At 38.2% G+C, this 13,300-nt stretch overlaps 2 protein-coding genes across 2 annotated transcripts; one reads left to right on the top strand and one right to left on the bottom strand.

The window, feature by feature from the left end:
• Window positions 1-6,624: 6,624 nt before the first annotated feature.
• Window positions 6,625-11,121, top strand: LOC149953476 (uncharacterized). Its single transcript, XM_090168848.1, has 9 exons — window positions 6,625-6,805; window positions 6,884-7,016; window positions 7,094-9,139; window positions 9,206-9,374; window positions 9,434-9,721; window positions 9,783-9,917; window positions 9,992-10,220; window positions 10,753-10,847; window positions 10,909-11,121. Exons 1-9 carry the CDS (start codon window positions 6,784-6,786, stop codon window positions 11,104-11,106), a joined length of 3,315 nt encoding a protein of 1,104 aa, XP_090024974.1. The 5' UTR covers window positions 6,625-6,783; the 3' UTR covers window positions 11,107-11,121.
• A 234-nt stretch (window positions 11,122-11,355) lies between these two features.
• On the bottom strand, window positions 11,356-12,181 carry LOC149953475 (protein C10). Its single transcript, XM_090168850.1, has 3 exons — window positions 11,955-12,181; window positions 11,714-11,890; window positions 11,356-11,646 (listed from the first exon to the last, which is right to left on the bottom strand). The coding sequence occupies exons 1-3, from the start codon at window positions 12,022-12,024 to the stop codon at window positions 11,507-11,509; spliced, it is 387 nt and encodes a 128-aa protein (XP_090024976.1). The 5' UTR covers window positions 12,025-12,181; the 3' UTR covers window positions 11,356-11,506.
• Between the last annotated feature and the right edge of the window lie 1,119 nt (window positions 12,182-13,300).

The following is a 13,300-nucleotide window of genomic DNA, read 5'->3' as shown; positions in this document are numbered from 1 at the left end:
ACGTGGATGAAGGTTGTCATGGGCACGAGACTCGTGAATAGGTAAACGGTCAAGGTAACGGCGAACAGAGGTATAAGTGACACCAAAGTCAGATAGAGAAAAATCTACGCTATTTAGTGACTCATTTAGATCAATCCCTGAAGCAAAGTCTCCGAGGTAGACGGCTTCCAAGTGGGGTTCAGGTGTAAAAACGGATTTAAAGAAGTCATTAATCGCCTCAACTATGGCCTCAGGCTCACGGAGTGTATCGCCTTCGAGAGTTTCGACTAGAAAAAGATTGCTTTTTTGGTTTAAGGGAACGAGAGACGTGAGAATATAAGGCTTTCGGATTGCTGGGAATCTCATCAACGAGACGAGCTTCTTATTTGAAATTTGACTCACGAATATGCTTGGTTAGAGCAAACTCATGGCGAAGTGCTATAGTAGGGGAAGCACGAAATGCCCGGAACGCTGTACGCTTGGCCCGCTTCAAAAACAAGGCTCAAAAACAAATTGATCTTGGAATCGAGAGAGTGAACCTGCCGGATACTAGACCAGTCCTTAGTTTGCAAGGCCACGCGGTAAAGATCATAGTAGCCGCGACCATAGGCGGAGCAGTGGCGTAGCCAGAAATTCGTTAAGGGGGGTCGAAGTATGTGAATGTTAAGAGAGGGGTCGAGAAGGAGGTGGAAATTTAGTACAGTCAAAGGTAGGCCCAAGGGGTGGGTCTGGACCCGGAACCCCCCCCCCCCCTTGTCTAAGCCACTGCCGCGGAGGAGCCGGACGCGGTAAGGGGGCAGAGCATACACAATAGTGGAAAACGGAAAGGATTTCGTGGTCGCTATTACCGAAAGGGGAAAGGTGAGAGATATTGCGGGGACTATCCCAATAAAACGTGAGAATTAAATCTAGGAGAGAGGGGACATTATTACCACGGTAACGGGTAGGACTAGTAATATGTTGGCGCAATTTACAACTAGATACAGTGTGGAGAAGACGAGCCTCAATAGAACGCACACCTTCGCCTAACACAATAAGGCGGTCCGCTAACTTGTTGGCTCTCTCCACCGTTCCCACGAGTTTCTTGAAAAAGTCAGTCGGTGAGTTTGGACTACGGTAACAACACAATATAAGAATTAAGGAGGAAGCAATTTTAAATTTTCAAGCTAAGATATTCGGCGAGGTAAGGGAGCGATTGAGAGAAACCATGAATCTATTTAACCAGGAATCCATAACGCTACTTGGAATGAATAACGGCTTCGATTCCCCGCCGTTGTGGCGGAACATAGTAGGCGGAGCTTATAAGCCTTTGTTTGTCACTGAATTTGACGTCATTTAAGGCGGTATAAGCGTTTTTAGCTCCTCCCACAATGTTCCGCCACAAAATACCACAGGGGATATGGGGAGATAATCATTCCAAGTAGCGTTATGGATTCCTGATTTAACCGAAGAATATTCAACTGGAATACTCCGGCGACGCGTGGGGCGGAGCCAATTTATAGTGACGTAGTCGAAGTAGAACTCAGCAGCTGAGTCAGCTGTTATTTATAAGCAGTCGAAGCGTTAGTTCCTAAAATGACACGACAGACGCGTTATGGTTATGTTTCCTTTTTGCAGTATTTATCATTAATCTATTTAAATGAATAGATCTATCTATTTAATATTATTATTAGAATAGTTTTTATTAGAATAAAATTATAACAGAGCATTTATTTTTTAATAATAATATGGCAAACATTGACTCGGGTTTTCTTTCCAAAGTTTCACCGAGGCTTAGCTTTTCAGAGATACTTTGTATGTTAAATTGTTGAAAATCTCACAGGCACTCGATAGCATCGCTTTCAAAATATCGGAGCTATATTCGTTTTCATTTTATATATTTATTCTAGAAAGCTTATTTTTAACAAAATAACGTTAACCGTCCATGAGAAGTTATTTCGCGGCTATTCTGCTCTCGCAAACTATCTGGCGCTAAAATGACACGTTTTCCATTTGATTGCTCGAGATTCGCTCCGAATCTGTCTCTGGCGTCATAGATCTCGCCCTAATAGACTAGAGTAAAACTGCAAATGGAACATTAAATTACGATATTCTCGCACTTTTGTTGTTTTTCGTCTTCTAGTAATTTGAATTTTCGCGTCTTGGTTTGCCATTTTGCCAAAAAATCTAAAAGGAACACGCTAAAATTTGCTCCGACCTCGATCTCGATCCGTTGATCTGTCAAATTTGGCAGATCGGTTTTGGGCGATCTCGGAGTACCCGAGAGCGGGAAATGGAACACGCGAAACTTGATCGGAGCAGATCCGAGCACGCAAATGGAACATAAAGTATTGATCAGAGCGATCTAGAGCGCTCAAGAGCAGTCAAATGGAAAACGCTATTAAATTTACGATTTTCGTTCTTATTGGCTTAAAAAAGTAAATCACTCGTATGGCGCGAAAATAGGCTCCGCCCCACGTTCTCTCAGAGTATGCCGTGGCTAATGATAGAGTAGGATATTCATGGCTTAAATAGATTCATGGAGAAACGGCAAGCCACGGACGACAGTACAATATACATCCACCACATTTGGTTAAGTCACAGTCAGCGCTAAACGCGTCGTAACCATCTATATGAAAAAGTTCAAGGTCCATATCTTTCCAAAGCCAAGTTTCAGTGATAGCAATGAGATCGGGGACACGTTCCCAGGCGAGTAAGCGTAGTTCAGACAGTTTGCTCAGTAACGTAACGAGCCAGTGTTCGTGGAGAGAAAGTTCAAAGATCCACTAGTTGTAGGGATGAACGGAGAGGCGCCACGATTTGAAACCGATAGCGCCACAGTGCGAGGAGTTGGATGGGAGTAAGATACGTTTGAAGTTGAAGGGAGCACAGACGAGGGAGACGCACAGGTTTACTTAATTAGAGTGCGGCTGAAAAGAGTTTTTTGAAGGAAGCCGCGTACTATCGTAGCATGGAGGTCTGTTAAACTGGCGGAGGAAACGGAGGTGGTTGGTACGGGTAGTTAGCCGCCGAGGAATATGGGGGGGGGGGGGGAGTGGCTAATGACATGACCGAAGTCCTGTCACTCGGTTGCGTAGAGAAAGAGTCACGACAGTATTATTCCGAATAACTAGGCCAGATTCACCTCTGGCACCACGGCTATGTAGTTCTTCTAAGGCACGGCGATAGTCAGCTAGTTATTTCGGGGTCTGATCAATACGAGCGGAATAACTATAATGCGAGTTAGTAGAGCGTCGACTTTTGATAAGCTCAAGGAAAGCTCGTTTCGCAGTCATGTGCGGAAACACGATAAGGAAGGGACGAGGTCGTTCTCCTGTGGCTGAGGTTCTAGTGCAAATAGTCGGTAATACGGTAGTTTAGTGGGAACCCTACTCGAGGCAAAGAGCTCAACAAGTATTCCAAGTTCGTGTTCAGGCGAGAGATCCTCAGGTACACCAAAAAGAATGGCGTTGAGCCATCTTTTCTCCACGGCCAGGTCCTCTGAAGTTACAAAGTAGGTGGGGGAAAGGGGTTTGCAGTTTATCAGTTATTTTCGACAGAAGAGACTGTTCCATGGTATCAAAGGTGGCTTTGAGTGACGAGATTCGTAAACTCAAGCCCGCTCGCTCAAGCCACTGACGAAATTGCAACATCAGCCCTTGTATTTATGGCTGTGGCAATCAACGGCCATTGGAAATTTCCCATAGTTGGTTATGATCCTACTCCCTGTATTCTGAAGCTTGGACATAAGCCCCTGAGGCTTTCCAAGTGTTTTTCCTGAATAAATAAATAAATACTTGTAAATATAAGATTAAGAAAAATCAGCAGATACATAAACGACAAGGACAATTGATAGTTATATTTAATCTTGAAAATTAGAGGTAAATTTACCTTTTTTATCTCGAAATATCGACGTTGTTTACATTCTGCAGGGGGGTGGGCAGAATAACATAGTGTGGGGAATTGGTGCATATAGCGTAGAGCCTTCACACCAAGCGCCCCAAGGGGGAAAAAATATATCTATATATACACACGAAAAAAAACAGTGAAAAAGCGAGAAAAAATGAATAATGAAAATGCACAATATACATATAAAACACGACCGAGTAAAATACACAATGAATGTCAGAAAGGAGTTCTCAGATCCGAATGGCACGTCGGAGAATGACGCAGGTGGCAGCGACCATAGAAATCCCATAGGGTAGAATGCTGCCGCGTAACTGGAAAATAGCCAAACAGCCGTGGCAGACGATCACCGAATACCGACAAATCAGAACTCAAAGAGTGACTACGGCCGGTAACGTACGACATATAGTTTGTGTAGTCAACAATAAAAAATTACTATATACATTAAGTCACTATAGTACCAGCAATTTATTGGCCGATGCCTTTTTAATTTTTTATTTTAAAATCAAATTTTTAAATATGGCGGGTGATCGCGGATCATATTTTCTAAAATATAGTATTTGTATATTCATGTACTCCTAGAAATGTTTTTATTATAATTATTATAACTAAAAAGTATTTATCAAAATGGCATGGCGGTGTTTAATACCGTCATGTAAACAAAAATATTCGGCGGCCGCGAATGTCTCCTTGTACAGGTAAGCCTCGGGTTAGAAACGGCGGGCGATTTGAAATGTTTCTTTATAACTTTTTTTCGGGTTATCAAAGCAGCGAACTAATGGAGCTATTTAAACCGAGTGTAACGCAGAACAATTAAAAAAAATTATTTACAAAATATATGGCCGATGCGGGTATTGATGAAAGGGAAATTAACCCTATAATTGTTGCTTTGGAGAGAAGACTCGGTAAACCCAACTGGAATGAATTCTATAACTGTCTTGGGAATATGATTGTAAAGAAATTTATGGCGGTTTCTTTGGCAAGCAGATGGTAATTGTTACACCATAAATACATTATTAAAACCTTCCAACAATATTTAAAACATAGTGTGGCTATAATTGGCAACGCAGCCACAAATTGTCTCATAAACAGGACTGTAGCGCCGATTATAATGAAGATTGTGTTTGTGGCATAAGAAATTTGTGATTAGATACAACTGTAAATTGACTTTCATTCTATTTATTATTTTGGAACTTTAAATTCATTTGTGGAAAATTTGGATTTGATATTAAGAAAAAAATAATAAAAATTAAGCAACTGTTAAAAACAATATTATTTCTTACCTGTTTTATTGTGATGTTGTGTTGTATTCTACTAAATATAACTGCATATTCGATTGAAATCGCAACACGTTCTTGTAAATCGCTCCCTTCTTTTCCTCAACCTTAGTTTAAATAACTACGAATGGGCCAAAATTCTCAAAGAATATTCAAATCGTTAAAGTTACATTCTTTAATTATAATAGGTAATATTTTTTTCGGACTTTTCTACTTTCTTAATTCATTTTTTCTCAACTTGTTTGGTTTAATAGTTGGAGAAATTGTACTTATATAAATTATTAAAAGCAAAATTATTACAAACCATTTTATTGTAATGTTGTTTTCAACTAATTATAAATGTATATACCATCTGTAGGCCTACACATTGATTCTAAAATCTAAAATTTCATCAGAGCATGGGTACTGTTTATAATTTCCCAGAGTATCAGGGGAAAAGGTTCATAGAATGAATGAGACCAAGGCAACATAAAAAAAGTAGTTGTAAGCCCAGGATTGAAGAATGTTTACCACAAATTTGATACCAAGGAAAACCTTATTTACAATTATGAACGCGTTAAACGCGGTGGCTTCCAAGCAGATTGACCTAGGCTTAATGTTTTCAAAGTGCACCAACGAAAGAAATGGAGCTAACTACTTCCAAATCCCTCAAAATATTCCACATTTATAAATATTAAAAGAAAATATTAAAAACTTGATATATTTACCGTCATATTTACATTATTTTTGTAAAGCAATTAAGAACTCAAAAGCGAAATAATCGAAGAAAAACCCATGATAATCCTATGCGAATTTCCCCATGGACTAATTAACTAATTAGTCCATGATTTCCCGAGCTTAGCTGTCGAAGGCATCCTCTGCAGCTTTAAAATTTATTCCACGATAGATTACGCGTCGGGCGTAGCGTAGTCACTATATTGCCTCTCATTAGTTGAAAGGTACCATGTGATTAAATATGACCTGGCGACAGGCCCGGCCGTAGGCGGCAGCATTCTAGTTACCTATGAGATTTCTATGGCAGCGACCACCTCGGCGAAGCCCGCGTGAACCGCCTTGAGGACCCCATCCAAAGAAACCGGTAGATGCCTCTTGTGGAGGGCGGAGTGTAGACGCAGCCGAGGTGCAAGCTGGTCGGGGCAGACGAAGATAATGTGTTCCACAGTGTCAACAGCACCGCACTTCGAACAATTCTGCAATGACGTCGTACGGGTCATTCATATTCCTAGGTCGTACACGTACAGCTCAGCTGGTTGCCATAAAGGGAGTTTAGTTTCTTAGATGGCCGTTTGCGGCGCCACGTATTTTCTTACCTATAACGCATAGCTCGCGAAGGGGGATAGCACCGCGGAACAAACGGTACAAACCCTCAGATTTCATTAGGCCTCTACTTATTTTCTATCTCTATGGCCGTTACCCCCCACCTAGACTCTTTATAAAAGTACTGCTCTGCTAAAGAATTTTTATATTGTCTTTCTGAAATTTGCAGAAGGGTCGCGGTCTATTGGTTAACGTAAAATCGCGCGGGAAAATATTGGACCTCATTGTTTGTGAAGTTCGTGTACAGAAATTGCCCAAGGTTTTAGTATTTCAATTTGACTTGTGATTCCTGAGTTTTAGATTCGTGTAAGACGTTTAGCGAAAAATGCCATCAAACAGGTCAAAAGGTACATTTATATTAATAAATTATATTCAATGCTTTCGGTTAATTTAATTGTAAATCATACTTATTTTGTTATTTTAAGCAAAATCTAAGGAGATGGAATCAGATGATCCAAAGCCCGATTCATCTACTAAAATAAATTCTAGAACGAGATCTACAACAACAGCCCGAGCAACTGACACTAATTCTAAAACTAAAACCAGAGCAAATAAAAGGTAACTTTTTCATTCGAAACATTCCTATCAGTGATTATTATAATCTATTCCACTTTAACAATCCATTGACATTTTAGGACTGCCAATAAAAATGGCTTGTCAGATCCCAGTGAAGACCCTGATTTAGAAAAAGATAAAGGTTTCAAAAGTACAGTTGACAAAAACCTATCTGATCAGACTGATAAACCTTTAGCAAAACGAGCAAATAAAAGAATTGAAATGTCAGCAGAGAGTGCAGCTACTGCTGCAACTAATATTGAAACTAATTCCTCTCAAAATGATGATACAGCTGATGAAGAACCACTGAAAGTTTCCAGAGTAAAGAAAGCTCTTAAACGTACTGCAGCTAAATTAAAAACTAGTGACGAATCGACTGCAGCGAAAGGAAGAAAAGTTACGCAAAAAGGTGGAAGAAAAACTGGCAAAAGGATTGTTGAAAAATTTGATGACCCTGAAGATAAAGATGTCGATGACCCCGAAGTTGATGATGTCGATGACCCCGAAGTTGATGATGTCGATGACCCCGAAGTTGATGATGTCGATGACCCCGAAGTTGATGATGTCGATGACCCCGAAGTTAAAGATGTTGATGAGCCTGAAGTTAAAGATGTTGATGAAGACGAAGATAACGATGATGATGAGCTCAAAGATAAAGATGATGATGAGCTCAAAGATAAAGATGATGATGAGCTCAAAGATGTCTTAAAAGGTTCCAAGGGTAAAGCCGTTTTATCAAAAGTTAGGGATGGTGATTATGACCTGTCTAATGACGCTGATGGTGTAGATTTTTTTAACTTGCCCAAGGCAGCTAATAACGCGCCTAAACCTAAGAAAGGTTTGAAAACAACTGTCACCAAACCAACTATAAATGATGATGGAAATAATATAGAACTGGCTGAGGATGATCTTCCTAAAGCTTCCAGAGGCCGGAAAGCAGCCGCAAGAAAGGCTGGTGTTTTTGATGTGGATAATCAAAACAAAGACACAGTTGAAGAACAACGCAAATCATCCAGGGTCAAAGAAGCCACGAAAAAGACAGATGATAAAATTGAAGATACTAATGGCTTAAAATCTGAAAGAGGCAGAAAGCCTCCAACAAGAGGTGGACAAGCCCTTGCTAAAAAATCTGCAAGGATTTCAGTTCAACTAAAGGAAAAAATACCTAGCAAGGATGATGAAGGAAATGGCGAAATTGCACCAAAAACTACAAGAGGCGGAAAAGTGCCTGTTAAGAAAACTGCTAAGACCACCGTGGTGTCAAAAGCTGAAGTACTAAGCCATGATGATGGTGAAGTATCTGCTGATAATGAAGATGGTCACGTTGCACCAAAAACTACAAGAGGCGGAAAAGTGCCTGTTAAGAAAACTGCTAAGACCACCGTGGTGTCAAAAGCTGAAGTACTAAGCCATGTTGATGGTGAAGTATCGGCTGATAATGAAGATGGTGACATTGCACCAAAAGCTGCAAGAGGGGGAAAAGTGCCTGTTAAGAAAACTGCTAAGACCACCATGGTGTCAAAAGCTGAAGTACCAAGCCATGTTGATGGTGAAGTATCGGCTGATAATGAAGATGGTGACATTGCACCAAAAGCTGCAAGAGGGGGAAAAGTGCCTGTTAAGAAAACTGCTAAGACCACAGTTGTGTCAAAAGCTGAAGTACTTAGCCATGATGATGGTGAAATATCTTCTGATAATGAAGATGGTGATGTTGCACCAAAAACTAAAAGAGGTAGAAAGATTCCTATGAAGAAAGCTGCCACTGTGAAAGATGAAGAAAAGAGTGAGGATGAAAAACTCTCTTCTAACAATGGTTCAAGTAAAGATGAAAAAGGTCACATACCAAATACTGTCGCGGTTCAAGTTCCTGTTGATCCAGAATGTGAGGATCAAGTTGACACTAGTCACGTTTACCGTGAAAATGATACTGTCTATGATGCGATGCTCAACCAAACCAATGTTCAAAACAACAACAACAAATTTTACTTATTGCAGCTATTAGAAGATAACGCCAAATCAGAGTACAGTGTTTGGTTACGTTGGGGGCGTGTTGGTGTCAGGGGACAAGTTCAATTAACCAAGTTTGACTCTGATTTAGATAAAGCCAAGAAAATGTTTGAACAAAAGTAAAATTAAAATTTTATTTTGTAGTAGTAGAAAAAAATTAAAGTTGAAGTTAAACTCAATTTTAGATTTAAAGATAAAACCAAAAATGAATGGTCTGAAAGGGCTCAGTTTGAGAAAGTGGCTGGTAAATATGATCTTCTCGCTATTGATTACGCTGCTGAGGATAAAAAACCTGTTGAACTAAAAGTTGAAGAGATGGAACAGCCAAAAAGCCAATTGGATCCGAAATTACAGGTATATTTGAATTTTTTTAATTTAATAACTTGTATGTTTAACTTTTTTTACACGAATAGTCGTTTATGGAACTCATTTTCAACATAAAAAATATGGAAGATATTGTAAAGGAGATGAAATATGATTCTAAAAAATCTCCACTTGGAAAGTTAACGGCTGAACAAGTTAAAGCTGGCTACACTGCGTTAAAAAAGGTGGAAGAATGTATTTTAGAGAATAAAATGGGCAAGGAATTAATCGAAGCCTGCAACACATTCTACACTCGTATTCCTCACGTTTTTGGTATGAAAAGACCTCCGTTGATTCAAAATGTGCAGGATTTAGCCATAAAAATTGAACTTTTGAAGGTTAGCTCCTAATTATTGTTTTACAGAAGAGTGTTTTGTTCTAACAATTAAACTTTTTTAGACATTGGGAGACATTCAAGTAGCGATGACAATTCTGAACGAGAAAGTCAAACTTAACAAGAATCCGATCGACTTTCAGTACGAATCTCTCAAATGCAATTTGAAGCCTATTTCTAAGGATGATTCTATATTTTTGGTATATTATTAGCTAATTTTAAGTAAATGTCATTATTGGTTTTCAAAACTACTAAATTATCTTGCTTCCTATAGATGATCAATGATTATCTTCAGAACACTCACGCTGACACTCATCTCACTTATAACATGGAACTTGTTGACCTTTTTGATTGCGATCGTGAGTTAGAAGAAAGCAACTACAAAGATGTTGGCAATAGAATGCTACTATGGCATGGCTCTCGTCTTACTAATGCTGTCGGAATTCTTACGCAAGGTTTAAGAATTGCCCCTCCAGAAGCGCCGTCGACTGGTTACATGTTTGGTGAGGCGATTTGATATTTAGCCACTCATAATTTAAATTTTTTGGGGGATGTACCGATATATCGGCCTATTTTTTTCTAATATGGGTATCAGCTAATATCAGTTTAAGTGAAGCCGATATTGAGCAATACCGGTATTAGAAAAATATAAATTTTCAGAAAAACATTTAAAAATATGAAAATTCTCGATTAACTAATGATAATAATTTATTTGATTGGCCGCGCTGCGTATGCCAGACTTCAGAAGCTAGATCATACCTTTTTTTAGACAGGGGGTTACAAGTGTAATCAAACAAAAGACCGATATTTGATTTGTGATAGAAAATATGCATCACTTAAAATGAAAAGAAACATTCGGATATGCTCTTGCAAACTTTTTTCAATGAAAAATTAGAATAAAATTGTACGACAGTGCACTGAACAGTCTTTTACAATGATTTTATCATATCCACTACTGTTATGATAGATCACTTTGTTAATATCAGTTGTACCCATATCGGTGCATCCCTACAATTTTTTCACGTTTTTTAATAGGAAAAGGTGTTTATTTCGCTGATATGTCCAGTAAAAGTGCTAATTATTGCTATACTAACAGCAAACAGAATGAAGGAATCTTGTATCTTTGCGAAGTAAGTGTCCTAAAAACAAAAATTTCTAGTAATTTGTGTTTTAATCTTTATGCTTAATTAGGTCTCAGTTGGTATTCCTAATAAGCTTCTTTCTTCTGATTACGATGCTAATAAACTTCCTGATGGATGCCACAGTGTTTTAGGACAAGGATCGGTTGCCCCAGACCCCAAGATGTTCAAAACTCTGCAAGTGTTTCTGTTACTAGTCATTTGTTTAAAAAAATGGTTAATTTTTAATTTTTTTTGTTTCCAGTCCTAACGGTACACTAGTTCCGATGGGGAAAGGAATTGATTCCGGAATTAATAATACTTCTGGCTATACGTTAAATTATAATGAATATATTGTTTATGATGTGAACCAGATTAAACTGAAATATATTCTTCGTGTCAAGTTCCTTTATAAATATTGAAGCGGGTAAACGAGTCATTCCTTAAAACCCCAAGTTCAGTTTTTCTTAACCCTTTTGTAACTTTTTAATTTTGTCAAATGTAAAAAAACTTTAAAAGCAAAGTCTTCCAAAAACATTTTATTTGTTTTAGAATTAAATTTTAAGTTCGTTCACTTGATTTTTGTTTTTATTTTGTTAAATTGTTAACTGATATAATTTAATTTGCATTGAAACAAGCTGTTTAAATGCTTTTGCATTTGATTTTCCCACTCAACCATCATAGTTAGAATCTTGAGAAGATGGTGGAACCATGGATGGGATATATAACATTTGAAGTTCCGCATTCATGTGTGCAATTTCTGGATTATCTCTTTCAAGTGTACGTACAGCGTGAGTAAATTGAATTATACCTTAAATAATAACTTTGTAATAATTGCGGATTGTTTTAAATACTACATAAAACGTTTCCCCCTATACCTTCTCCATCTGCTTGAAACCCATAATTTGGTAAAACTTCCATTTGAATTTGTGTTGCAACGGGGAATACAAATTGCATGTATTTTAGCATGTCATTGCCAGCATTATCTTTTGCCTCATCTAGCCTCGTAACATTGTCGGGCAAAGTGAATGCAGATAATATTTCTTGTAGAGCAGCTGAAAAGAGTGGTGAGTGAAATAAAATATATTAACAATTATTAGAAAGTGAGTAAAAATTTACATTTAGCTTTTTCAGCAGTAAAGTCGGGAATATGACAACTGTTCTCCGTTGACATTTCCATTGGAACCATTTTGTGAAGGAAGTCAATCGTTTAAAAATTGTGCCAATGATATCCGACCATAATTTTCATTAATTAATTATAACTTTTTCTTAACACAAGTTTAAGTAAATATACGAAAAGGAAGATCGCGCGGCCCGTGGGTGCTAGCAGCCGATGCGAGCGACCAGCAGCGTTGCCAGGTCCGGAAAATCAAATTATAGACAAAATAATACCAGAATTGGCGGTAAATTTGACTTTTGTTAGAGTAATGTAAATAATTAGTAGAAATAAAAGAAAAATCATAACATTTATAATAGTTATAACCGGTTATTTCAAGTTCAAGTTTATTGGATTTCTTAAGTTTAGTTTACAAAAGTGAAACTTGAACTTGAAAAAAAACACTGATTTGTCCCACCCGTCACAATCGCTCATAACGAGCTTCAAAAAAATATTATGTTTTGGGGGCTCAGTTTGTATTTGGGCAGTCGGAAATATTACTTCTCGGCGATTTGCTTGAAGATGTTTTATTTAAGCGCCTATTTTGACTAGTTTCGCAATTCAGCCAAAGAATTTACACATAAATATTTGAGTTTAAGAATAGATTTACAAATCGTATATTTCAATTGAAAATATCAAAGAGGAATAGCAACTCTAGCTTTGATAAGGTTTCTAAAGCTAGGGCCTTGCTGCGCGGAGTATTCCCTGTTCAGAGTAAAAAGTAAATGTTCGCTATTACATATTTTCACGAATCTAATACAAATTTCAATAGACGAGGCTTAAACGCACTCTCGCAAGCTCAAAATTTGTGTTAGCGTCGAGTTCGGGACTACTTATTTTTAGGGGTGTGCAAAATATTTGGTTAGGCCAAATAATTCGATTGAATACCAAATCGAATATTCGATTCGTCGAATCGAATATCACTTGGGAAAGTTCGAGAATATTCGTTTTTCTTGATCAAATAGTCGAATATTTGAAAAGATAGGAAGAAAGTATTTGGTATTTTCAAATAGTTTGCAAACTGGTCGAATAACCGCGGGTCTTTTTCTAATTTGTCGAGTTTAATAATAATAATAATAATAATCAGCTAGGCTAATACCCAAGGCACCACCTTCGGCCTAAGTCATCAAGCGACTTTTGAAGCCTTTAATTCAGGTGGCCGGGTTACAATGCGTAGGAGGGTGGTGGCAAGCCCTGCATGCCACGCGAGCCAACAGCTCCCTACACTAACTATTACCGTTAACCTCGACAAGTTTTTATGGAAGGGGAAACCGAAGAGCTCGGGGGAAAACCCCTTAAACCAGTGGAG

The sequence above is a fragment of the Leiobunum rupestre genome, chromosome 3 (assembly GCF_980474605.1).
Source record: "Leiobunum rupestre chromosome 3, qqLeiRupe1.1.hap1, whole genome shotgun sequence".
Taxonomy (NCBI): Eukaryota; Metazoa; Arthropoda; class Arachnida; order Opiliones; family Sclerosomatidae; genus Leiobunum; species Leiobunum rupestre.
This window is presented reverse-complemented; position numbering and strand designations above follow the sequence as displayed.

Bases quoted from the DNA above. Each gene is read 5' to 3' on its own strand.
- LOC149953476 (XM_090168848.1), top strand. From the start codon at position 6,784: ATGCCATCAAACAGGTCAAAAG. The intron at 9,140-9,205 runs GTAAAATTAAAA...ACTCAATTTTAG, and splicing joins AAGAAAATGTTTGAACAAAA to ATTTAAAGATAAAACCAAAA. The intron at 10,221-10,752 runs GTGAGGCGATTT...GTTTTTTAATAG, and splicing joins GTCGACTGGTTACATGTTTG to GAAAAGGTGTTTATTTCGCT.
- LOC149953475 (XM_090168850.1), bottom strand. From the start codon at position 12,024: ATGGTTCCAATGGAAATGTCAACGGAGAACAGTTGTCATATTCCCGAC. The intron at 11,891-11,954 runs GTAAATTTTTAC...CACTCTTTTCAG, and splicing joins TACTGCTGAAAAAGCTAAAT to CTGCTCTACAAGAAATATTA. The intron at 11,647-11,713 runs GTATAGGGGGAA...TTATTATTTAAG, and splicing joins GTTTCAAGCAGATGGAGAAG to GTATAATTCAATTTACTCAC.